Source organism: Lates calcarifer, linkage group LG6 (genome assembly GCF_001640805.2).
Source record: "Lates calcarifer isolate ASB-BC8 linkage group LG6, TLL_Latcal_v3, whole genome shotgun sequence".
In the NCBI taxonomy this organism is placed as follows: Eukaryota; Metazoa; Chordata; class Actinopteri; family Centropomidae; genus Lates; species Lates calcarifer.
Genome location: NC_066838.1, coordinates 17257992 through 17285608, shown reverse-complemented (window position 1 = coordinate 17285608; position 27617 = coordinate 17257992). Strand labels below are relative to the sequence as shown.

Below are 27617 nucleotides of genomic sequence, written 5' to 3'. Positions count from 1 at the left end.
CGTACTAGTGTGTATTAATTCGCTGAGTCTTTTTACACTGTTACATTTTGTGACCTGATTTTGAAAAGTTACATCTTCTTCAGTAGTGAGCTTAGGGAAGTCGGAAAAGTATTGAGAGATGACAACTAACGCATTATTAGTTTTGGTCTTTTCACAGGATTTGTTGACAGTAAGAAAAACATGAGCCATATCCTTTAATCTCCTGAGCAACATGTCATTCTTTTGAATGATTGTGGTTCTTATTACACCAGATATCAGAGCTGCAAATTAAAACCTAAATTATAAATGGTTTCGTTATAAATTTTACTTCATAAGTCAGCTTACTGTGATTAATAAATTAAAAATTGTTCTCTGTCCAAACTGGCCATATGTAATAGTGCAGTGATCATCTGAAGGGAAACGTATTCTGACTTTATTTTGAAGTGAATCCATGCATCCTGATTCCTACTCTCATATTGGAAAGACATTTCATCAAACCCTGGCGGAGACTAAGTGAAGAGGGAAAGGATCTTTGTCTGTTTTCTTATTGGCTGTTTTGACAGCAGACAGCTTCTAAGTAGGTCAGGGAACATGAGAGGATTTGCTGAGCACTCATGGGACTCACTCTAAGACACTGCAACTGCAGCCCAGACAATAATGCGAAAGGATCCATATCAACTCAAAATCCCTTTAACCTTGGGTTAGTCGGAGGTTAGAATAATGAGGATAATTAGTAAGTTGCCAACATGTCTCTCGTCTCTTTTGAAGTCACACCAGACGTCTTTGGCGGTTGCAGCTACTGCATCTGAAGTCACCTGCTACAGAGCTGTGTACATGCGAGATGAGCACTGACTTCCTGTTGTTTTTTTCTTGTTGCTCAGATGGGAAAATACTAACATCATAAGGAATAAAAACTCTAAAGTTATGAGTTACTTCTCCTTACATCATTGGGAATAAGCAGCTCCTGAGATGTCTGAGAGTTTGAGTCCATCCCTGATGAGAGAAAATACAAGCAACAACTGAATAAAATTGACATATCAGACACTTTAATATTCATTCAGCTGCTTTAGTTAGTGAAGCCACACACACCACCACCAACGTGCTGGAAAAACCCTTTGAGTGGAGAACTGCTGGATATAGTGAAGCAGTTAATTTCCATTTTAATGGACTGATGTTTAACACACCACTCATTCTTTTCTTTCTCCCAGTTCTTTGTGAAACGTATCATTTCACGTAATGGTTTCTCTCTAAGACTGGGAGATATGAGGAAGCTATAAAGCCTCTTCTCCTCCTTCCTCCCTCTGACTCAAGCACATAATCAGTGCAGCTAATGACAGTGAGTGTTACTCCTCACATCTAAAGGCAGGTAGAGAATCTACGACAAGCTACAGATGGAGGAGCAATGCAGAGACAAATCTCAGCAAGCTGCTTATTTGATTGGACTTTGTGTATTTAAAAATCTCATCATTCATAGTCAGAGCAGAGCAGTACGAATATAATCCAGAGCAAATACTGACTATTATTACTTCTATACATACCAGGTATGATAGTTGAAGCAGGCTGGGCAATAGGACTAAGGCCTTGCTGCATTGACAGCTGATGTAGCTTGGCCAGCTGTAAAACAAAGAGGAAGAACTTAATGCAGTGTACACTAAACCATAAACTACTCATGTTGTAATAAACTATAATACATCTATGAATGCTCATACCTCTGAGTGTGGAATGCCATATTGGTTTTGCAAAGTGTAAGCCTGAAAAAGAGCATCCTGCATTAGGTAAATTACGGCAATAAAACATCACGCACAGGCAATAAATCTGCAGCCTCTTAATGGAAGTGCTTCACTGTCAATACATGCCTGTTTTTTAGAATAAGTCAAGTGAAGTGTTTATATTTCAGCCCTGAGTTTATGCAGAGGAGATGTACCATATTTTCCCATGTACCTCTAGTGGTCTCAGTGCTGATTCCAGAGTTATGGTTTTATTTGTCTGGGGTTTGAAATATCCATCTCTGAGCTTTCTGCCTCCACCCCAATACAATGGAGGTCAGTGAAATTTTGGTTGTAGTGCTCACAGCACTGATGCCACATAAAAGATTCAACAGGAACATGTCCGAACACTGTGCCCCTGTTACTCTGGATAATACACAGACCTCAATGTGAACAGTTTCTAGTGGGACTATTTCGTCAATACAAAGTAGCTCCTGTGAAAACTGTTGGTGGATAAGCCTGAGAAACCATCACAATTATGTCAAATACACGTATGTTTTGTTGAGGTTAACCACCCAATTTTTGGTGTCCCACAAACCCCACTGCTGTATGTGTAAATATAATTTTAATAATCTTTTCTTCTGACCTGGTTAAAATCTAAATCTTTGTTATCCTACATACTGACATTACTTATATTTGGTATCAACTAGCCCCCAGAAAAGTTGAACTCCTTGAAATTAAAGATAAAATCCAGAAATCCAGATAGACTTATTTGAGATTTGGGATTCATCAGAGATAGAGCTCTAGAACAAATGTCAAATCCATGATATTTATCTGTGTCCTTTAGCTGTGCTCTCTGACACCTCCAACAGAAGTGATCTCATTTAACGCAGCAGCACTATTAAAACATGTCAGTTCAAACTGTTTATGAGCAATTCTCATAAAATTAGACATTTGGAAGTATCAGGCTGATAACAATGTTATGCATGTTATGTGGCACAAACATATGATTAAAAAACTTAAAAGCTCAAACACATCACAACCAATGAAATAAGGTTAAAACTACCTGCATGGCTATTTACTACTAGAAATATCTTCTTCTGTAATTTAGGTGAACTGGCCCTTTAAAGGATGTGCTAAAAGCATGTGCTGTAACAGATTATTTGTGTGATTCCTGCCTGCTGGCTGCACAAAATATAAAATTTATTGTGGAAGCTGCAGAAAATTTCCATCTTTGTTTTCTCCATAGATGAACATGGTTTGATTTATTTATGTGAAATACTACTGTCGTCCACCCCCTCGTTACTTTAAATAATGCAGACTCACATATGTTAACCCCCTTTTCTCTCACTCTATCTATCTATCTATCTATCTATCTATCTATCTATCTATCTATCTATCTATCTATCTATCTATCTATCTATCTGTGTACTGTAATTAGTGAGGGTGGTGTCCTTGCAGCCCTCCCTTGCTACAGTTATGGTTTGAGCAGACAGCACTTAGCTTAACTCAGTTCTGCCTGACGCCAGCAGTCTGGCTACTATTACCAGTCCATCCTATATGGTCATAAACTGGAGGGGAGAGCTCAGCCCTTATAGTGCATCAGTACATTAGAGCTGTGTTTATATAGGAAAGAACACAAACACCACAAATTAGTAACAATAATCCTTCCATTTACAGCATGAGTGATCTCAGTCCCTGAACTCTTTATATTTCATTACTCACAATTACTTTTTTTTTTTTCAGTCCAGGACTGATTTATCAGAGGCTGCTGTATCCATTTTGGTGTTATGACAGTATCTGCTATTGGTGTCATGGGAGGAATACTCCTAAATCCGAAATGTTTGCTGGTGCAGAGCTAGGCAGGGCTAAAAAAGAGACAGCAGGGCTGTGTGCTGGTGGTGGTGTGTGATGGCGTCGTGTTTCAGGAGGGGGGTTATAGCTCTTATGACAGGCTAGAACAATAGCTGCAGCTTACGCTCAGCTGTTGTTTTTAATGCCTCATGCCAGATGATGGACTGTGTAAATTTGGACATACCACGCACAGCCCCCTGCTCTCACTCACCACTCAAATCCTCGCAGCCCTGAAACTCACTCCTGTGCCCCGCAATGATGTTTAAGGCTGATGTCGGGGGAGATTTTTATATTCAGAAAAAACAGATTATTCGCAGACTTCACATGAATGATTGTTCAGTTACCTGCTGGAGGTCCAGGCCACCCTGGGTGACTGAGTACAGAGGGTGGGGTGCAAATTCTGATGCCTCAAACACCTACAAACACACAAAAACACATGAGAGAAGCATAAAGTGAAAATATGTGGTTCATTACCAAAATACATTCATGTTTATAAAGTCTAGATAGTCATAGCCTTTGCGCTGGGAGAGATGATTAGTGAGAGTAAATATGTGCTTACCAGCTAAAACCTTCCACAGTACATTTGATGTAAAAATAATGAATAAAAATGTCGCTGTGGATCGAAATTGGCCTGAGATGGGCTCTGGAAGCTGCATTTCTGACACTTTAACACACCTAACAAGCTTATAGGCTATGACTCATCTGCAGACCCTTTCCCATTCCACTTCATTTTCTCCTCTGACAAATTATACAAACATCCCTCATCACTGTGCAGCCTTCATTAAAGCCCATCTCCCGGTGACCGGGACCTCGCCCCAGGTTTAATTTGATAGCTTATTACGAAGAATATCAAAAACACAAAGCCATTCCTGAAATTGACCGGAGTCTGAGGCAGCACAAACAGTGTCAGAACTGCTGACAGCTATGCAGAATATCTGGGTGCTGCTGTAGCCAGAGGAGACGGCAGGTCTCCGGTCTCACTTGCTAATCTTGTGACTTGCTCCATGGGAGGGTGGGATATCTGTCCCTTCTCAAAGCAGAAGCATCTATAGCACTCAACCCCACCATCTCTCTCACAGACACACACACACACACACAAAAAAACCACCCGATCCCCCACTGAGGAGTACCTACACGAGTCTGGTTTCAACACAAGAGTTCACCAAGACTCCAGTGAAAGATGTGATTATTGGCAATGCCTCGTCCAAACCCTCTCAAATAAGCTTTTAGACTTTTTATGTAAATTGTGAAGGTGAGGGTGTCAGCCCCAAATTTAGCTGTCAGTCACACTGATTTGACTAAAATATCTCTACAGCATTTGGATGTGTTACTGTGAAATTTCGTACAGATATTCATGGTGCCCAGGGGATGAATCCTAATCACTTAAGTGATTCCCAGACTCTTCATGTAGTGCCACCAGCAGGTCAAACTTCTTTTTATTACTCTCACAAGATCTACAGCACATTTCCCCCCTAAGTTTACCCCAAACCCCCTGTAAAGCTTTTACGACCCTAAAGGGGGGATTCAGTTTGAGGACCACTGTGGCACTCTATCATGCTACTCAGCTCGTGTAGTAATATCTCTCTCTTTTACCTGGTTCCCCGCAATTAAGAGGGCAGCTGGTGAGGGGCTCGGTCGATAGGGGATGGTGGCACCCTTCGGGGGAGACTAAGGAGTCAAAAACAGGACAAGGGATTAGAGGTTGTAATAAATCTGCTCTTCTGTCAAAGATTGAGGCCCGTAAGTGCAAATGGTGTTAAACTCTCTGGTACAATAACAATTAATGATCAGTTAAACTGCTAATGACGCTGACATTATTCCCTTCCTTGTTTTTCCTTTGATTATACTAATCATCCATTAAATAATTGAAGCAGTGTAGTGCGAGGTCTTTGTGGATAATAGCTCTGAGCTTTAGTTTGTATCAGGCCTCAAGGCTCTGCAGCGGTTTGGCCTCTGGATAAATCGAGCGTCCACCCACAAGGAGACACTTTAAGATAAAATTCTTCAAACACCAATGAGAAAAAAGGAGATTATACGTGTACATGACAGTGTATATCTTATCAAGTGTTTTTTTGGGCTTAAAATGTAGAGCATCTTTTCTGCGGGAGCAGTCACAGCAAATTCTTTGTATAACTTTGCATAATTTAAATCTCGGAGCCAAAAGCAAGAAGCCGCTGGTACAGAATCCTAATGAAACTTGCAAGCCTTTGAAGAAAGCCCTGGAAAACTGGATCAAACTAGCAATTAGTCAGTCAGGTCCAGCTGCAATGCTAAAACAAAAAGGACTTGTGCACTTCCATGAACACACAGGGAGAAACTGTGCTCGGGGTTGTTTTTCTCTCATCTCCTTGATTTTCTCAAGAGAGCTGTTGTCTTAAGGTGGACAGATTTTGCTGCAGGCCAGTTTGTTTTCACTTAGCAGCTTAGTGTCCTCTCCAACAACACTTAGCTCTGACCCGAGAGCTGCACCTTTTCACTCCGGCTGATATCTTCTTTGGCAGATTACAGCACAGAAGGTAAAAATAATGAAGAGGCTGAACTGCTTTCTTTGTACTTCCTAGGCTCTGCGTGAGGATAATGCTACAGAATCTGTGACTCTACTCAACTTCCAGGCAACACCATCACAGGTAACATTATATAACAAAGACTATCAGCCTACTAAAAATGCATTAACTTCTGCTGCAGTGGCATAGACAATAAGCGCATGCTGGTAAAACATGGATGTCAACAGCAATTATTTCCCTCACGTAGCTGAAGCAGCAGAGCTCTGACAAAATGTCAGCTAGGTGTGACTACATGGAGTAAAGAGAGGGAAATAGTGTGCTTCCTACCTCCAGGATTACTGTGCAGATGAGCTTGACACACTGGATTACTGAGTCCTGATTCCCAGATATCGTCACCCCTCGCTCAGTAGAGTTGGGCAGCAAATCCCCTGCCACCTGTATCTGAGCTCCAGTGCTCTGCAAATGATAGGGGGTTTAAAAAAAAGAAAAGAAAAAAGATTAGTGTGATTCTGGAGATAAGACAAATCTTGATTACACTGCCATGGCTTCTTCTCTGTGCCTCCCTGCTGGTTTAACTGACCTTATATTTTTCCCCCCATTCTGAAGGAGACCATCTGCACTGTAGTACGTTTTTAACGTTAAGTCCTGTCAGGTTAGAGATAAGAGAAAAGTCTCCCACAATAAGGAGATGCGATTCTCTTAATTTTAGCTGACACATCCCTAATTTAGCATGCCTGCAGGCATGTATAACTTCTCATCCTTTATCTACATTTTCTGATGTCTCTATCAGACTGTAGGATTTCTGGAGGCTGTCGTTGAACCGCACACATCACAAAATGCTTCTGCTAGAAAGGATGTGTCCTGTGGCAGCCAAACAAATTTGGGATACGAACGAGACAAGAAAATCCATCTAACTGCATAAAATCAACTGGATGCTATTCATGGTGAAGCTAAAGGCTAAAATGAAAGAGACTATTTGTAGAGTGGTACAGAGCTAAAGTGGCAGAGTCAGATGTCTCTGGCAACAGATCTGATAAGTTTAATCCTAATGTTTCAACTAGGCCTAAATGTAGTCAGGAGTTTTTCCCTTTCAAAGCTGCCGCTGCTGAGTCATACTGTATATTGTTCTAAGTGATTTATCTGGGCTGCATTGTCTCACTAATTTCCTGCCTTAATGGTCTAAATCCAATTTTAGTCTAGCGCCAACTTAAGTACAGATAAATGGTATCTGCTACAATTATCATTTTTGCTGTTTTTATCCAAAACATTGTGTGCTTTGTGAATTGTTTGCTACTAGCAGCATGTCTGTAAGGATGACAACGATTTTCTGATGGTTGTTGTGATTTTCTGGACAAAAGTTCACAGTTCCCAGAGGATGAACCCTATTGACTTTGCTGATCCTCTGACAGCAGGTCAAAGCTTTTACTTCTGCTGAAATCTGTCAACATCTGCTATGGATGGATTGGCTCAGAGTTTTGAGTGACACGTCTGGGCAACTATTCGACAGATTAACATGACTTTTAATACACACATTTGTGTTCCTCTCAAGAGGAAATTGTAGTCACTGTTTTTTTTTTAAAATCTAGTTTCCTCATTAGGTCAACTTTTTAGTTATTCTGTGAAGTATCTTTTTAGTTTATAACCTAATACCTGCAAAACTAATGATATTCCCATCAGTCTCAGCTGTAGTTTGTGTTTAGCAAATGTTAGGATGGTAACACTCTGGTAACTCTGTCAAATCAATTCAATCTAATAATAGAGCACAATTAAAAACAACACATATTGATCAAAGTGCTTTGCAGAGACATAATAATTACAGTAAAAATTTAGATAAAACCACAGACATAATTCTTAGGATCAATAAAACTGTTGAGTAAGTTGTTTTGGACAAAATCATAAAAACACAAATTAAACGCCTAAAGGAAATCATTCCTATGTTCACAGAGTCCTGTGTTCCCAAGATTTATGACATGGGCTATTGTGGGAACTGGTTTTCTGTCCCCCACAACTGCTGTATGGCTCTCAATATAATAGGCCTACACTTGTGGGATCAAATGGGTTAGGGGTCAGGGTTAAGGTTGTTGGGTTTATATAGCTGTTCTGAAGTCTTGTTCCAATTAAGAAAAAAAAGGATAACTTGAAATGACACAAAGACACAATCAGAACATTATTCACCTGGGGAACATAGGTAACCCTAACCCCCTAACCCTAAAGACATAAATAACAGAGATGAGTCTCAAGACAAGTCTTACAGATCAGATCAGTGAAAGGGGAAAACTATTCCACAGTTTAGGGCCAACGATGAAACTCCCTGGATTTTAACTGAGCGTAGAATGAAGAGCAGTGATTGGTCAGCAGAGGACTAAGATAGTGAACATGGTAAACATTAAACCTGCTAAAAGTCAGTATGGTAGCATTGTCAGTATGGATATATTAGCATGATGATATTAGCATTTAGCTCAAAGCACCATTGTGCCTCAGTACAGCCTCGTGGAGGCACTAGCCTGGCTCGTAATCATCTGAAAAGTTGCATGCATTTCAGTTCCCTAAACTAACTTACTAATAACATTTGCAAAACTTTTTATGTAAATTCTGCCTCTTCATATGTCATTAATTTGTAGCTCTTGTGATTTAAGACAGTTTTTCATACATTAATAATTTCTATCATTTTGCTGCTGTAGATAAAATTGATTACCGCCTTTCCAGCCTTATTCCAGTAATACACTTGAACTGTAATTGGAGTGATTCTGTGAATACACAACTAAAATGTATTAGTGCAATTACACAGCAGGGTAAAAAACCAGCAAAACTATAAAAAATGAAATATCCCTCCATTCCAGCTGCAGCTTTCTCCCTCATTTCAAGGAGTAGATTTGTTCTCTTCATATTTCAGTGTTTGCCCAGCCTGAGAAGCGAGGATGGAGTGGATTTGTGTTCTGGCTGCTCACCTCTCTGATCTCTTTTATCTTGGCTCCTCCCTTTCCAATGAGAGAGCCACACTGGCTGGCAGGGATGACCAGCCGCAGGGTGACTGGTGGCTTGGAGCTTATGGTGCCGTTGGCTACCAGCGCAGTCAGGTCCTGGAAGGATGTACGAGAAAAGAAAGAAAAATGTGGTGAGAGGTGGCAGGAGAGAGAGAAGGAAAGAGAGAGAGAGAGAGAGAAAGAGCCCCAGAGGAAAAGATCAGACAGGAGGGGTCAAGGTGGAAATGAAGGGAGAGATACAGTAAGTCACTGGAGGGTGTTAACTCCCGCAATTTGAATTTAAATTAAACTAATTTCATTCAAACTCATCTAAACACCCTTTCAATTCCAATTTTAACAAGTCCTTTCTAAGTAACTAACAATGTTAACAATGCTAAACAATTATGCCAAGTCATGATGACTTCACTGCTTGTTAGCATTACCTCAAAATACATCTCAAAATTATGAACGACCAGAGTAGGCACTACACTCGTAATTTGTTCTAAACCAATCACAGAGCCCGGCTCAGTTTCTACTGCATCGACATGAACTGAACAAACAGATAAAGCAAATGGGATCCATACTGGAAATGGCAGGTAGAGGCAGAGAGCAAAGAGCAATCCAGCATTTGCATCTAATTAACCTCAGCTTCTGTATATTTTAGCATGTTCAAGGAGAGATGTCCAAAAGAGGGAACGTATGTTCTGAAAAGGCTGTTTAATCATTATTATGAACTGAATTCTGTATGAAAGGAGAAACTACGTAATGGTGGTGAGCAAATTGTGCTTCAAGCTTTTCACTCTGCTGCATAATATGGAGCCACAGCACTTTGTCTACATGTCCTTCCCATTGCCAGCACGCTGAACCTGGTCACCTTGAGAACTGAATGAACTGATTTATATGAAAAATGTCCTTTCGTAATTGTGGTCCTATTGAAAGGTTAAAGGAGTCACATCCATGCAATGTCAAGATATGTGCCATGATTATTTTCTACTGTTGAATCCTTTTTTTTTTTTTTTTTGTTATTTAAGAACGTGCCTTAACATGAGGTTCAACGTAAAAGAATAGTTTGACATTTCTGGGAAATACACTTGTCTGTCTTGCTCAGAGTTAGATGAGAAAATCAATACCACTCTCATGTAACATTACATTAAATATGCAACACAAAGCCCCAACATACAGCCAACCAGCAAGTTATCTTAGCTTAGCTTCAAGACTGGAAATGGCCACCTGTCTTCCCTCGCTTGTTTCCCATCTGTTGCTTCATATTTAATGGACAGATATGAGTATGGTATCGATCGCCTCATCTAAGTCTCCGCGTGAAAGCAAATAAAAGAGCAAATAAGAGAACCCTGAGAGCTCAGCGCACTGCAATTTATGAAAACACATTAAGCTAAAACAACATCTGACCACACATGCAGCAGCATTTAGACAACAAGCAGGCATGCTAAATTAGGGATGTGTCAGCCAAAATTAAGAGAGTTGCATCTTCTTATTGTTGGTGACCTTTTTATTTATCTTTAATGTTTCAAAATGTTGAACTATTCCTTTAAACTGCTGGATGATGGATACACTGGGTAAAATTCTTCAGAGCTCAAAAATTTTAAAATACAAACCCCTGCAAGAGGCTGTATTGTGATAGATTACTATGAATCTAATCATACATTATTTTAAAGACATACAACTTTAAGGAAACAATATTTAATGATAAGACTATCTAGCATCAAACTCTCAGTGGGTAAAGTTAAAATGTATATCAACATATAAAACTAACAAAGTCTGATGATAAGAACAGCACAAGAAAGAATGGATGTAGAATATGTCCATGTTGTCTGTATGTGTTGTATGTATTCAGACGAATAAAACACTGAGACAAGGAACCTCACTGATGTGAAGAGTGTTGAACACTGTTTTACAGTGCAGGTAGCAAACATCCATCTGCTCTGCTGTGGGTGAAGATTGAGCTATTAATTAATGAACAGTGTCTCTGTGAACCTTTGAAATGTAAATACGCCATGCTGTTTCTCTTCCCATCAGAGTTCAACACACAACAAATGTGTGACAGTATGCTTGCTTTCTATGGCTTGCATTGGGGCCAGTTTGCAATAAAATTAGCGAGAGTTTGACTTAAGAGGTGACAGCGTGGATTTGTGGCCTCAGGGGAATTTACTTAAGAAGGGAACTGCATAATGTTTCCAATAACTGTGAACTTTAAATTTGAAAAGCATATTCTGATGTGGCTCTTGTGCCTCTCTGCTCCGTGTCTATATTTAGTGAGGTGGATCAGGCTCTCTGACGTCTCGTCTCATTAGAAGAGGAGCACGCAGCCCGCCTGTACAATCAGAAGACTCTGGGCGTCATCTTCCCGATTTGATCTAAAAATATGAGCCACATCTTAACAACTGTGAACGTTCCCATACTTTCCTGCTCCATCCCCTCAAAAAGAGACTCTCAAAGCGAATTGGTGGAAATAAGACAGCGGGTTACACAAGCACTGCTCACACAAAGAGTTGCTGGGCTTAAATTCCCAAAGCATATTGTGTTGCTGGTGGGATAAGGACTCCAATACAGAGAGATTATGTGGCTTTTATGCACGCTGTGCCTCAACACCTAGGAACAAAATACATGCATGATACTGTAGTGCATGTCTTTTTAGATTATTAGATCAATGTATTTGCATAAATGTACCAGGGGTTGGGGAAAACTTCATCCATAAAACACAGACAGAGACACACACAAGTGATCAACTGCCAGATGAAAGAACTAAGTGAGTCTGTGCCGCTGTGTAATCATAAACTATTGAGACAGAAACAACTCCAGAGTCTAATACTCGACAACCAAAAAACTGATTATTCTCCATTGTTTTTAATTAAAGGTGTCAGACATACAATAACTCAACTATGGTGGGAGCAGCACAGTGGGTCAGCCAACACGTTGCCATGGAAACTCAAGAGTTTCAGCGTTGAAAAGAGGTGAGTCCAAAAGATCTTTAATTAATACTGCACTGTGCTCCCAGCCAGCGCGTGTTTACTGAAGGCTGTCGACCTGAGCAGGGAGCACCTGTTTCCTTGCCAGCGTCTGCTGTGATGCTAAATCAGAGTGAGGACGGCTCTCATTCCACCATATTAATTAGCGCGGTGATGGACAGTCGCCATGGGGATTAATAGCATGCAAAACCTGTCATCTATAACCCATTAGAAGAGAATGAGAATATAGGCAAATCCCTCTCATTAACAGGTACAAATTGGCATCATTTGCACTTTTGCTGAGCGGACTGAACACGTGTTGTACAGCAAAAGAACAAAGCGTTTACATTAAATGGAAAATGGTGAATGTACTGTACAACACACATCACACCATTGCACTTACAAAAAGTCCAAATGTATTTGCAACAGCAGCTACATCCACTTACCCCAAATTTTTGTCTGCAGTGTAATCCTATCTGAAAGCATGAAGTGCTATGAAACATAGCTAAATTTTTTCCTTCCATCACTTCAGTTTAGAGCATAATCGATAGCAATAAAAGCGCATTACTGGTAATGTTGAGATGATGGTCAGGAAGTGTTTTTTCTGTGATAATGTGGTGAAATAGCTTCTTACACTTGCACTCACAAACAAGTTATTTTGGCTCCAAAAGCTTTCTACATGTACTTTCATATTGTATCCTGATTGTTTTGCTCTGTAAGAAACTTTGATAGACACAAAATGATCCTTGGTAACGCTTCCTATTTCAGTTTGGAGCAAAACTGATATGATGGCTTGTTTGTGGGAGATGACGACACGAGCTGATCTGAGTATCATGTGTTGCAGGAACAGTTACCTCCTCTAGCTTGTATGTGATCATGGTGAAAGCTCTGAAGACGCTGTCTGTGGAGCCAGTGATGGTGATGATCCTCTCTGGACAGGATCCCTCTGAGATGTTGACCCGAGCGCTGCTCTGTGGAGACAGAGGTCATTAGGTCACTTAACGGTCAACTGTGAGGGAACGGTTGGACATTTTGGGTAAGTATGACAACATAGTAAGCCTACCCAGTTAGTCTAGTGTACCACCCACGGTTACCATTCCTACCAGCAGCTCCAAAGCTCAAAAATGATAATGTTGAATCTTGTTTGTTTGATCAGAGTAAAAATGATAAAGTGGTGTTTTCAAGGTAGTTTTATGGTGGTCTATTTGTCAGCTGAAAGTGACTTCTTGGAGGCACTGGTGGGTGGATTTGACTGAGCCAGGCTACTTGTTTCCCTTTGCTTCCAGTCTTCATGCTAAGCTAAGCTAACCAGCTGACTGCTTCGTAATCGGCATAAAGACATGAGTTATCTTCTCCTCAAGAGAGTGAATAAGCACATTTCCCAGAATGTTAAACTACTCCTATGTTCTTCTTGTGGCTAGATTTCCAGAGACACACAGTGGCTACAAGCAGACTGTAAAGCACAGCACACCCATGGGTAGGAAAGTCAAGTGACATGAGATAAAGGAGGTGAGGCTGAAAGCTATATGGCACATTTCTGTATCTCATCCTGACAATCTAAAAGAGTTTCTCCTCGGGGCATTGCCCTCGGACGATAAAGCCCCTGCCCTTCCTCCCCTTCCATTTTGTGTCCTTATATTTCTCTGAGTTAAAGTCACATGAGCAGAGACAGGACAATCTGACCTCTGGGCCATTTTCTCCAGTCACTCCAGTGAGTCATGCTCCTGCTGTAGCTGTAAGGCCTGGGGACGGACTGACAGGATGAGGCTCATACAGCTGGGGAAGCAACAAAGGCCAAAACTGGCTAGCTGACTGGATGAATGGATGGATGACTACCGTGGGTGAGTGGCTTATCCAGCGGCTCTGCGGGGCTGCATTGTCCCATGACCTCACTATGCCTCTGTTTATCCTTCTGCCTCATAAAGCACAACATAAAACTTTAGCAGCCGGTGAAAGAATCAAATGTGCCGCCACAGTGTCAGCCTAATTACTTTTTAATACAAAGAGTTAACCAAGCGGCATTAGTTTGGCTGCACCCTTGAGATTTATAAACAGGGTATGGATCAGCAGACAGAGAAAAAGGAAGTTGTTTTAGGCAGGAAAAGAAAAAGAAAAGGATTTAGAGAGAGAAGCTAGAGGGGAGGGTAGTGAATGATGGAGAGAGAGGATTTAAATTGAAAAGGTGCCGTTATTGCCCAAAAGGCAGTTCGGACAATGTACCTGTTCTGTATGCTTTTCAGACTCAAAGCTCCCCAAACAGACTTTATTATTAGCTTACTCCCACAGCTTTATTATTAATACACACATCTGCCAGAAAGCCTGACCAGTTTTAGAGGGCCTACTGAGATTGAATTATGTTTTCTCTCGAGATGAACCTGCTGGACTCATGGTCACAGACAGAAAAGGCAGAAAATAAAAGAGATCCAGCTGAAAATCGGGAACATGGTGTGCTTATTTCAGCTGTACGACATGCTGACACACACACACACACACGAACAGATATACAGTATCAACTGCAAATAGCATTGCTTTCCAAGCAGAGAGTAAAAACATGCAAATAAATGCACAGATTATTTAATGTCGTGGCTTCAAAGCTCTGAAACACGGACCACTGTACCTCTTCTCGTATTCGTTTCACAGTCTCTCCTTTCTGGAAAAAGAGCAGATGAAGGACAGCTTTAATCAGAATCAAAGTGTGCCTTGTTTGAAAAATACAATTGCATCAGTGTCCTCGACCTCTAAGTGAAGCCTACCATTTCAAACCACGCAAGTCTGATTAGAATTTATCTGAACAAATTTCAGCTAGAGTTTCAATCTGCTGTGCGTCCTCTGCACTACTGTCTCAAAAAGATATCAAATACATCTGGAGCATCTGAAGAGATTGTACACCTGCAGAAATGGCCATACATTCGGTGAATGTGAAGGCTTCCTGCCGAGGACCAGAACATTTTGTCAGGGTTTTTGTGAGACTGCAGCACATCCTCTGCTGGTTTTTTTTTTTTCTTCTTTTTTTGATTGCTTCTTCTGCCTCGCCCCCATTTTCTTTTGGCTAAAGTCCATCCAGGCTGTCACACCTCTGCTTCACACCTTTGTGCACCCACTGACGATCGCTTTCTTACAAGAGCATCAAAAAACAGTATCATCTCACACCCTGGGCTACACTGTTATTTATGTTATGTTCTAGGAGAACATATTATTTGTGGTCCATTGTAACTCTGGTGTCGGTTTTATATTGATGGGAAAGAGATGAGAGGCTTGAGATAGGAAGGAGGGAGGAAAAAAGGCTTGGAGGATGGAGTGGCAAGTTATTAGTCCAAGTACCGATCAAGTACCTCTCTCTGTCGAGCTGCACAGTATGAGCCAGACTCATCTCTCGCTTTCTCCCACTTTCTTTTCATTCTCAATTTCCTCTTGGATATTGTGATTTCTGTAACACACTGCAGCATCCATCGTGATGTCTTTATTTCCAGCAGTCTTTACTTTCTACATTCATTTATTTTTTTTGCCCCTGTTCTTCCTTTCTATCGATGCCTTTTGAAAGTGTTGTATTACAAGGCATGATAGCAGGAGCTACTGAAGCAACACAGTGCAGCCAGGCCCTCCCTAACAGACACTAAAAGTGGCCACAAGGGGCCAACGGTAATATGTCTTTGGAGCTCAGTTTCAACAGGAGGCTTGCAGTCAATGCTCTAATGTTTTTGTTTGATGGATTACTGTGTTGCATTATGGGTGGTGGGGGTGGTGGCGAGGTCTTAAGAGGGTTGGTTTAAGGCAATTACATTTTGGATGGGGATATTCAGAGCTATTGTTTGCTAGAGGGCTTTGTGTTCTGGGTTGATTTCAAAACAGAATCAAGAAGGAGAGAAAAATTATTCTACAAAGGCTTATTATGAATCCACATAAAAAGGCATCATTAAGAGATCTGGCTTAGAGCAACGGAAAATAACTATAGATTTACATAAGATTAAACACAGATGTAGAATTTCAAAACATCTACCTCATCAGATGAAAGAATATTTTTCTGTTTTTATGATTAATAGTTTTTGTATATGCAGTATTTTGTAGAAAAGAAGAAAAATAGGACATCTCACCTTTCCTATGATGCTGCCAACCTCCTACAATACAAAGAGTTAAAAGTAATTACATAAATTAAAATGGGGAAAAAAGCAACAACACATTAGCCTTATACCAACCTTTCATTATTAATCAGCTCCATGAATTAGGTATATAATTTATAAAGCAGCAACAAATATGCAGAGAAAAGAATGTGCTTTAGCATGTAATCATTCATAAACAATGTGAGCAGAAGGCTTGTACCTTTCCATGCATGAGCAGTCGTAGCGTGAGGGTCACTCCCAAGCCCCCATCTCCAAAGTCCTGCTCACAGTTCATAGTGATGTGGGAGTGGCATGCAGGGAGACGCATGAACGGGGCTCATCTGCTGGTCGCACACAGTCAAACGAAGGCCAGTGCTTGTTCTCTGGCTCTCCGAGGTCCTTCAGTGCTGCTCTGAAAAAAAGAGAGAGAAAAGCTGATAAATTGTTAAGCTTTTCAGTGGAATACGCTCTGGAACATACAGCACCTTTATCCTGCCAAAAGAAATGCATGAATCAAGTCAGAAACATATGTTTTCCTGCTCTCGAACACCATTGTTTGTACTCACACACACACACACACAGAAACATTAATTCAGCATCATTATTCACTGAACATTATGTGCCACTATCAAAACTAATGGCTGTGTTCTAGTGTTCTAGTTCAGTTCTCGGGAACCACATGCTTGTACTGTATGTAACTGCAGTGTTGACTGAATGAAAATTCCCAGAGATCAAAGACATTCAGATGAATAGAGGACAAATTAAAGCTGCAATCAAACACAATCATAACATTGAAAGCCTTTCAGGCAGCACATCGCAATCAAGTATTCCTCCGTGAGGAACTTCTTCATTAGTTTAGGTCAGTGTAACATTGATGGCGATTCATAACAAAGTCATAATGAAGACCACTGCATGTGCAGGATATCAACTGTAAGCACCAGCAGTGTCAGCGGTGTTGAGTCTCATCAGAGCTTTGGGGTCCTTACAGACTGTGGGTGGCCACCGATGACTAACACTCTATCTGCGTCTTCATTAACTGACAAGCAGTTTCTCTCACAGTGAGGCTGTGTTATTTGAAAAAAAAAAAAAAAAACTTTTCAGACAAGCGTGGCATGGAATTCATGCAAAGTTAATCAAATTCGATTTGAAAACAGTTTTCATAAAATTGAAAATATTTGGGGACCTGGTTTTATCTTCTCCATCACAGTCAGCTGGAGGAAGAAAAAAAAACACTGTTCTGGGGAGATAGAACAGAATTTATATACAGACGGCAAATGAAAAGTGTCTGTAATGATCCCAGACTAACAATGTGTGGAGCGGCTATGTGCCTGTCAGTTAGGTGACATATGGTATGATGATTAATGTGTGCATCACCTGGCTGCTTGCACTCTCAGCGTGATGTGCACAATTAGTGGATGGAATCATTCATGTTTCTGCTTGATTTACAGTTCCTTACATTTGTCAGTGGAGACAGGTGGAGTCGGTAGATTAATATGTGATGGATAAATATAGATCGGTGCTGCGTGATTAGCAGAACTTATCATTTCCCAGATGCAGTGGTAGAAGGTAACTAAGTACATTTACTCAAGTAATGGACTTTGCAGGAAGTAGAGTTTTGCGGTACTTTTACTTTGAGTATTTCTATTTTATGTTGCTTTACACTTTACTACATTTCAGAGGGAAATATTGAACAGTCTCCTCCGCTACATTTAATTTTCAACTTTAGATTATTAATATAAAATATAATTAACAATAAATTATGCTGTATTATTATAGACTAAGCCACAGCACTATATATAATAGTTAAAATTAGCCACAACTAACAGGCTGCAACATTGAAGTGATGTACATACTACTACATCAATAATTCTAATTAATTAATTATAATCATAATTAACTAATCTCCTAACTAAAGGTCTCCTACTGCACTGAAACTTTAGTGTTGTCCCTTGCTTGTAAGTCGCTTTGGATAAAAGCTTCTGCCAAATAAGTAAATGTAAATGTAAATAATCCAATTATATAACTAATTCCATTCTGAAAAGGCCCATTCTGCTTGATGAGTACTTCTACTTTTACTTAAGTAAACATTTAAAGGCAGTACTTGTATTTGTAACTAAGTATTTCAATATTGTATTCTCTTCTTTTACTTACGTAAAAGATCTGAGTACTTCTCCCACCACAGCTCAGATAACATGACGGATATAATTTTTTCAACTACAGCTGCTGATTAACTAAACTAATGGTCATTTTATTGTATTTTATCTTACCTTTCAATGCAATAATAAAATGAATTGGTGTTTTAATGATGCTCTTCAGATATCTGAGGAAAAGCCACAGCTAACAGTGAAATCCTTTACCATTATGAACTGTGTTAACCACTCATATTCAGTAACAGCACAGTAACAAATTATTCTCTCCTCTTTGACTCATCAAGGTCACTTGTTTGTCAGCCAAGCACATTCCAACCAGCCTACAGTGCCACTGTATACTGGCCCTCTGCTGCAATCCTACAGACACTGCCTGACGTGTGTGTGTGTCTTATAAATCTGCATGATGTTTGTAGAGTTGGTGAGCTGAGTGAGGAGATCATGTTTAATAAATTGGTGTTATTTTAGATGAGGTCCAATTCCTGAGAGACTTGTTGTAGGCAGGTTTATTGCTTTTGCTCAGTGCACAAGGCCAACTCTGCTTCGCTGATTTATTTATGCACTGGATGCCTTCAAAGACACGTTCAAACGCTCACACACATGCTTCTTTAAGATGTCACAGAGCTTGACTGCCTGTATGTGTTTTGTATTCCCTCCATGGCCGTGGCACAGTCTGACATGCCAGCCTGTCAAAATGTGTTAGTAAGTGGAGCAAAGTGTCATTTTGTTGAATTAGACTGCATCAAATCAAACTTCCTCTACTCTTCTGAAAGGGATGCTCATTGGATTGACTTACAAAGCTATCAGTTAAAGGCTCATCTCCATACTGTTTCCATGAATATCAAACAAAGACCAGGGGGTTGACTGGAGATAAACAAAAAAACTGACAATTTTGTTTGCTGTCAGCTACAGATGCAAGGCCAAGTAATCATGACTTTAAGCTTGATCGATGCATCCTGAGCACATGTGTTATCACAGAGCACATTTGTGCAGCCCGTGGGCTAACTTCATTATGTTTAGGCACTGAAGGGCATGGCTAAAATGTTAGCACTTTATTGCATTAGGAGTTAATGGTTGGAGGGATCATTATGTGCTGTTCTGTGGGTTGATAACAAGGCATGTGCTCTGTGTTTGTGTGAGGGCGGTGAGCCTCTGAACTCCTCATTTCCAGAATCCCAAGCAGCAGCGTTCCAGGATGAACAGAGCCCCTCTGTTCTAAATTAGACCCGGTAACTCAGAACAGGGAACTCGCACAGTGCAGGCTGCAGCACCGGGCTGCCAAAATACAGCCAGACTGGGAGAGAAGGCGGAGAGCGGAGAAGCCTGTCTACTGTCCTGCTCCTCTGTCACTGACTGTTAACCTTGGTCCTTGCTCTGCCTGACTGAATCCAGAACACAGGAGCTCCTGTTGTGAGTCATTGCTCGTATTCATCTTTATATACACTAAATTAAGCATGACTTTATGAAACCAAACTGACACAAAAATAAATGGCCACAAAGCCATGTCTTGTCTCTTCAACAGTTTAAAATAGCAAATCTCAAAGCGAGGTGACCCTCTGTAAACGACCTTTCATTCAGGACCACTGTCAGGTCAAAATTATAATTTGTTTCATGACAAATTACATACACAATCAATGAAATTCTCTTCAGCCTCATCTGTACTCATCTTTAATGCTAATTAGCAGACATTAGCATGTTAACATTCTAAATTAAGACAGTGAAATATTGTCATTGTGAGCCTGTTAGCATGTAGCTCAGAGCACCACTGTGCCTAAAGAAAAGCCTAGAGAGCTGCTAGCATAGTTTCAATCTTCTAGTCATATTTTCTTCTAAATATGTTCAGCTAACCCTGGGCTTTTAAAAAAATTTGTTGCCAGATCTCAGCACTTAACTTGGTGAATACTGTAGTGGCCATTTATCATTCTCTGATAACAAGTCCAAGGCTACTTAGAACAACTTACTTTTGACTTGTGTTCAATTTAATGAAATCCAACTATCTTGTAAATTAAACTGTACTCACAATTCAAGGAGACAATGAAAACACTGAATGAGTGTTTGACTTTATATTCTGATCACATCATCATGGCCAATGAATCTTATTCAAACAAAAATTTATATCCCAGACTAGTCCATCACAGTCTCAATGTTCTGTTTGTATTTCACACAGTTACATGATGTTTCACACTGTTAAGTTTGTCAAGTCTTCAGACTTGTCTGCATCTTACAACTACATTATAGTGTTTTATAAACCAATTATTATGTAGTTATGTAATAATGTTTTGGAGCTGCAATTATCAGTCATACAGTCAATACAATGATTAGTTGACTGACGGAAAGTTAATCAGTAAACAACTTCATCAGTCAATTAGTGGTGTATAAGTACAACATAATGATGGCAAAAATTATAAAAAATAAGACTAATTTTATCACAAAAGATGAAATAAACTAGAAATATCCTTTAATATATCAAGATGTGTATTTTTCCACTAACTTCCATGAAGCGTACATCAAAGATGTCATGGATAAAAGCAACCAGCATAGATCCCTCGACAGCCGCCAGCAATGTTTTTTTTTCCTTGCCATGTTTTCAGGAGCATCTACTCCAGAGAGACTGTCAAGATGAAAAGGATGTTGTACAGCCCGCTTGTCTAGAGGACTGGACACCTGTTCTGAGACAACTATGTCCCTCACAGACCCGGCAAACAGACGGCTCTGGGCCGGCTTAGAGGAAATGAAGAAGGAATGAGGACATGCCTCGTCTCCATGGTGAAAGATGGAAACAGGGTTCCCCTCTGCATACAGTACATACAGGGGGGCCAGGGGTATTAAGTGTCTGCTTGATAAGCACACGGAGGCAGAGAGGATGGGGTGTTCCCCGGGTGGGCACGTATAGAGCAGTAAGTGAGAGGGTGTCAACGTGTGTACACGCGCACAGTGAGGGCAAGAGGTGAGAGACCATTCACACACATGCCCGCACAACCCTCCACACACACACACACACACATACACATACAGACAGCCACATTCCCAGGTCTGTGTGCACCAAAACAAAGCACACACACACATACCCACATACAGCTGCTGGGATGAAAGGAGGCAACAATTCACACACACAGAAAAGTGTCCTGTGGAAACACAAGAGCGGACAGCCTTTGATCTACTGAGAAGTGCCACAGGAGGACTTTCTGCAGCTATCTGTCACGAACCAATTCAAACGACCACCATGTTTGAGTATGTGGATGACACAATGAGAGCGTCATCTGCTGAGATGATGAGGATAAAGAAAAAATGACTTCGAGCACAAGAGGGGATAGAAGTAGTCGTCTAGACTCCTCTTCACTAGTGGTCAGTCAGTCTCCTCCAAACTTAAATGAGACCCTCAAGGAGTAAACATGCCTGCACACATCCACACAAGGACACACAAGGGTACACGCAGAAACACATGTAAACAAAATGTTCTGCCATTTGGAGTTTCTGCCCAGGAAATCTGACTACATCCTGTACACAAGAGAGTGTGTGAAAGCCCTAAATAGTGGAGGATGGTGAACCAACGCAGCTAACGACTGCATATTAACACGACTCTGAATACTTAAAACTTCAGCTGAATTACGACTTTATGCAGAGACTTCTTGATTAAATGAACTCAATTCCGTGTGAATGAAATATTCAAGGAGGGGCTGCATGTTTGGATTAGGTTTAACCACATCACAGCCACAACTCATGCTGGGATTCATCGGTAATATTGCTTTATGAGCCGTGCAGCGCTGTGATATTAACACAGCCGGGAGAGGACTATATGCAACATAAACCTCTTGTACATTTACATTTCCGTTAATTCATCTGCTAGACATTTTGTCCAGAGCGATGTACAAATGAGGTACAATCCAAGCCACATTAGCTCATGGAGAATTACCTCAGTACTGTATAGTTCCACGCTGCACCTGACACAAGGCTTGCAAGTGCATGCATATAAGCAACAAACAGGTGACAATTCTATTTTCTTTTTGAGAAAGAGCTAGAGTAGGATCAAGTGATAGAGAGGGAGAGGGGGAATTTGAGGTGAGTGAGCACTCTTGACAGAAAGACAGAGAGGGATTCAGCTGACCAAATCGAGTATGGTAACTCATTTTGCCACCGAGGACATGCATAAATGAGGCGTCCTTTAAACCTCCTCTCAGACACTCCGAAATTATATCTCATGGTCTATCAGCTGTAGCTACAGCGAACTAGGCTCTTTTAAAGCCTGTGAAAACTAGGTTTCAAATCTCAGGTTTTTCTTGGTGACATTAAATATTCATGACTAAATACATAGCAAAGTTAAAGATGAAAATCCTTAGAGTTTAACAGTCCAAAACTCAGCTAATCTGCTTTCCTGACACTGTGTGGGACAGACGTCATCGTCATCAGATTTTTGTTCAACTACTACCAAATTCTGATTGCAAATCCAGAAATTTGTCATGGGAAACAGAAACTGATCTGTCTTTAGTGATAAAATAGTGTGTACACGATACACCCCATCACTCATAGTAAGAATCTGATTGAGAAAATATGTAAAATATACATACATCCTGTAGCTGTATTATATACTTTGAGCAAAAACTTGCAACTTTTAAGCACTTGATTTGAGTATGAAAAGGTTTCTTTACCGTAGCTGCAATTCCACAGTCTCTCCACTGAGGTGAGAGAGAGAAAAAAGGAGAGAGACTGGAGGCGAGGGCTTTAGCTGTGAAACAGGAGAGGCTTGAAATTAAAGAGCAGTGTTTCATCTCTCAGCATGTCTGTCTCAGCTGTGTCACATATAATGGGAGGGGGTCAGCCCCTCAGCGCAGAGGGGACTGTCCTCTCCTATCAGCCCCCCGGTTTCATCTGGTGTTAGAGCATAACCGTGTCAGCCTGCAGCGCAAGCCGCCTGTCAACCACAAGGCCCCAGAGAAGGTTATCAGACCCCCGGGCTGCTCGATGCTCCTGGAGCCAGCTTGGCCCTCCCCCTTGTGCCAGGCGGAGGGTGTGGGGGGCGGGTCTTCACTGCACTTCAATGTGGACTGACGCTGATAAAATTACCCTCAGGCGGTGTGCTTGTAATCCATAATCTGTGATGTTTGAAAGAGTGAATGAAACTACCTGATTTTCCTGCATGATTGGATAAACAAATCTGCTGAAAAGTTGCAATGAAAGTTTCTAATTCAAAGTGCTGTGACAAAATTACTGATGTAGGAATTTCTAGGCATCTTGAAAAATTGTGTGGGTTTTCTGGCTGACATGAAGAATTTGGAGCACTGTCAAGCTGCTTATTAAATGAGATTTTTATTTATAACAAAATATTATAATATCTCCCTCATTCCCAAAACATTTTTTTTTGACTAGATCAGAACTAAAAGTCTCTTATCTGCACACAAAAGCCGATTATTTCTCGACATTATACCAACTGTCATTCCACTTTTATCAGCGTGATGACAGCTCTGGAGCCGCAGCGTGTGCAAAGTTATTGACATCAGGAACAGGAGCTTTTACAAATTCTGTCATATCTCAAAGTGGCATGAATCAATACTTTCAGGGCTTCATCTTGTCACGACAGCTTACAATCATGTCAGTCTGTCTACACGGCTGTATACGGATCACCTTCTGTGGCAGAGCCTGCATAATTACGAGCGAATCCGATAGATAATGAACAGTGGCGTAATTGACACTCCATTATGTCAGTCTATCCTAAGCCATCAGTTCCTGTGACTGTCAGGCTGGAGCAGTATTTAGTTAGTTCGGGCTCAGTGGTTATTAATAAGTGAATTCCCCTTGAAAGAACACCCTGTGAGAAACATACATTTATCAGTTGTTTTCCACAAAGGATCCCGTCTCCTCATTAGGTAAACCTGAGTTTCTGCTTCCATCTCATTATTGCCAGCAGGGATAAAACAACACAAACATACAGATAATGAACCTTACAAGGGGCCGTGTTTCTAGGGCTGTCAGTTGTTATCTCCCAAGTGGCTGCTGGTTCCAGACACACAGTTACGACGTCTGAGCCTGTATTTACACTGGCTTTAGTTAACATGGGGCACAGTGTGGCCCAAGCCCAAGCCTATACATTATACACGTCATTTAGCTTTTCTTATCTTAGCTTGGGGCTGCAACTAATGACCGTTTTCATCAATTAAGAGTCTTGAGTGATGTCTTCAAATTCCTTGTTTCATCCAGCAATCAGTACAAAAAAAGAATATTCAAATTACTATTATATATGACAAAGAAAAGCAGCAGCTCATCGCATTTAAGAAGCTAAAACCAAAGACGTCTGGCTTTTATTGGTTGAAAAGTGACTGAATTCATTGATTATCAAGATAGTTGCCATTAATTTTCTGCACATCAACTAATCGATTCATTGACTAAACGCTGCAGCTCTAGTTTGGCTGCAAATAAATCTCTTTCATATAGATCTCTGACAGTAAATTCAGGAAAAATCTCTAAACGGCTTTGGATGTCACATGCTGCAGTGCTGTTTTCATTCGATTATACAGTTTGACTTCTCCAGAGTGTTTATCCCTCTGGATTCAACACTGGAATTTTCTGGTCATTTGCCTTGCCTTGACTTACAATGGCATGCTTCTTATTATTAGAGAGCTTCTATTAGAGACCATATATCATTCTGAATGGTTTTTTGGCATGGTGGAGAATACACTTTGGCAGGGTATTAACTCCAGCTTTTATCCCATCCCTCTCAGTGGATGAAGGTCACTCTCTCTATCTGCAAAATGACTTTCCTCTCTTCTCTTTCATCCCTGCTTTCCTCCCATCCTCCACACCAGGGCATGAGTCAGAGAATCTGACACCTCAGAGGAAGAGAGGAGAAAGAAGAGGAGAGAGGGGGGAATGGTAGAGAGAGACAACAAATTGAGAGAGAAAGAGGGACAGATGGGGACACTTGGAGGGAAGAGAGAAGCGCTGATCGATATCTCTGAGAAACGCGTAACCTGAGAAGACGTGGACCGGCCCTGCTTCCCTGACGTGCGAGACACTCTGTTAAAAATGGCAATTAAATTCATCAGTGCACAGATGGTGCGGGAGTCCTTGTTCCGATTTGCTGTAGAGTATCCTTTATAGTGCCATGCAGTACAGTAGAGTACATACTGTTTACAGCATCACTTTTCTTAAGTAAGCCGAGCTGATGGTGTGTTATTTGGTACACAGTAGAACCATGCACGTTGAGCTGAAACTACATATTACATAAGCCCCACAACAAACTGAGCACAAACCCAAAAATAGTGCAGTCCCTGTTAAATATTTCAGGCACTCGGCAGCTGAAGGGGGGGATAAAAAGCTTCTCTCCTCCTTGGTCGCAATACAAAAAACACACACACACTGATGCAGATGGCCAATTGAAAGAAAAACCTCCATTTAGTGTACTGTAGAGCAAAGCGGATTACTGTCACGAAGGCAGTCTTCTAGCTCATTCGCTTGATATACAGCGCTTACTCACTGGAGTCGGCGTACTTAGCATACACCTATCCTTATTTCTTGAGTTGCTCTCTGTACGGCATAGGCGGCATGAAAGCTGCTCTTTCAGGGTGACTTCTGAACTAAATAAATCACACTCATGAGACTCTTTGCGAGACACAACAGGGGGAGAGTCATGAGGCCTGCTGGGTCAATCTTTGGAGCTCGACACAGTGCTATCTTTTCATGGCAGGGACAGCCCGCAGCTCTGTCAACCACTAGGTCAGTCTTAAGAACAGCGGTGAGGGTCACATTCTGTTTCATAAGAAAGGCTCTCCTCATAGCAGAACAAGAGGGTCCACAAACAAAGAAATACACTGGTTATTTGCATAGAAGCTGCAGGATAACAAATCATTAAGTACCCACGTGACTTGGCCTCATGCCTTTCATGTACACTACTTTGTGGTAAAACATAAGGATAATGAACACATGGCAGAAATCTATTTCAATCGACAAAGCTGGAGAAGGTATGGGAGTTGAGCCTCAAGAGTCTGTAGTTATTACAGTAGATAGCGACAAGCACAGGTTAATTGCTCAAATGCAGGTTAATTGCTACAGGGGATTTATCTCAAATATTGGAGAGGAAATTAATTTGTTTCACAACAATGCTCCTGTGACAACATCTAAATGAAAGCCTGAGTGAAGATGATGATAGTGATCCACCCTCATAAAAAAGTCCAAAAGCACTGTAAGTTACTACAGGTTCTAGGCCAGAGAAAAAACAATTTAAGATAAATCAGATGTTGACATGACTTTTAAATTTGCACACAATTGAGGATGTTTTTGTCAGTGGGAACAATTGTGCTCCTCTGTGTTGTTAATGGCTAAATTATCCCAGAAAGCTCTTCTTCTGTTCTCTTCATCAGTAAAAAGGTGATTGGAATATCCATGATGTCTCTGCAGAACTGTTTTAATAGAGCTGCTGCACTGGGCTGCATTTACTTGATGACTGCAAACTAAAACCAAGCATTGTGCCCAACCTCCCCCCCCAACTGCCCTCCTTCAGTCTGCAAGAACAGCATCTTACTAGATGAGAGGGATTATTGGCAGTTCACAGACGTTGGAGCAGCACGTGTCAGGTCTGGATTCTGTTATTTATGAAGCCTCTCGGCCCCAGTCCTCGCTCTGCAGCAGAGATGCAGGTGGGGTTTCATTATTGAAGATGCTCTTCCACTTCTTATTAGATCTCCGACTCTCAGAGTGCATTAAGGAATTGCATTTGGACAGAGAGTCAGCAAAACATGACGGTCTGTCTTTGTGCCACCCCCTCTGGAGTCCCTTTGAAAGATATGTGTGCCTCTCAAATCAGCCAAATTGTGCGTCCTACTCCCTTTTTTCTCTTTCAGGAATAAACAGTGTGTTTGCACTCAAGCAGATGCCCACTTCACCACACACACACACACACACACACACACACACACACACACACACACAGGAAAATTATATTCCTTATTGATCTCCATGTTTCTGAAGATAAATCTGAATCATGTTCACCTACTTCTCATACAATGCATTACATCCAAATGAATTCTCCCACAAACAGCTCCTAGTTACAGCCGAAGTGATGAGCAATTCTCCAACTGTTTTCCATTTCTCTCCTTTGTGTGTGTGTGTGTGTGTGTGTGTGTATGTGTTTGTGTGTGTTTTGTTTTTGTTTGTTCTAACAGGTAGACACTGGAAGTACCCATGCAAGATTCATGAGCATCTCCAAGCAGCAACGACCACGATTTCCTTGATCAATCAGCTGCTCCACTCTCAGATACCTTTTTTCAATTGATTTTATTGTACTGAAGAGTTTAAAGATGATCCATCTCATGGGTCTGTGGTGCTAAAATGACCAAACATGCAAGACATGTGAGTCTTAACAAAACTGGAAGGGGAAACAGGACTCATTTTCATTCCAGCTATTAAAATCT

General features: G+C 40.9%; 1 protein-coding gene and 2 long non-coding RNA genes across 3 annotated transcripts in view; 2 read left to right on the top strand and 1 right to left on the bottom strand.

Moving 5' to 3' along the window:
• pcbp4 (poly(rC) binding protein 4) overlaps window positions 1–27617 on the bottom strand; it is a 35876-nt gene that overhangs the window by 6461 nt on the left and 1798 nt on the right. The window contains exons 2-12 of the mRNA XM_018686013.2: window positions 16290–16481; window positions 16064–16087; window positions 14590–14622; window positions 12827–12943; window positions 8992–9123; window positions 6371–6499; window positions 5133–5207; window positions 3884–3955; window positions 1689–1730; window positions 1518–1593; window positions 923–972 (exon numbers count right to left, since the gene is read on the bottom strand). Coding sequence (XP_018541529.1) covers window positions 923–972; window positions 1518–1593; window positions 1689–1730; window positions 3884–3955; window positions 5133–5207; window positions 6371–6499; window positions 8992–9123; window positions 12827–12943; window positions 14590–14622; window positions 16064–16087; window positions 16290–16397 — 858 coding nt within the window. The 5' untranslated portion in view covers window positions 16398–16481. The remainder of the gene's footprint in view (window positions 1–922; window positions 973–1517; window positions 1594–1688; window positions 1731–3883; window positions 3956–5132; window positions 5208–6370; window positions 6500–8991; window positions 9124–12826; window positions 12944–14589; window positions 14623–16063; window positions 16088–16289; window positions 16482–27617) is intronic.
• On the top strand, window positions 5763–12895 carry LOC127142572 (uncharacterized). Its single transcript, XR_007813426.1, has 3 exons — window positions 5763–6166; window positions 11882–11978; window positions 12817–12895. It is a non-coding gene; the product is annotated as an uncharacterized LOC127142572 (long non-coding RNA).
• LOC108889513 (uncharacterized) lies at window positions 12919–14354 on the top strand. Its single transcript, XR_007813425.1, has 3 exons — window positions 12919–13008; window positions 13394–13481; window positions 13676–14354. It is a non-coding gene; the product is annotated as an uncharacterized LOC108889513 (long non-coding RNA).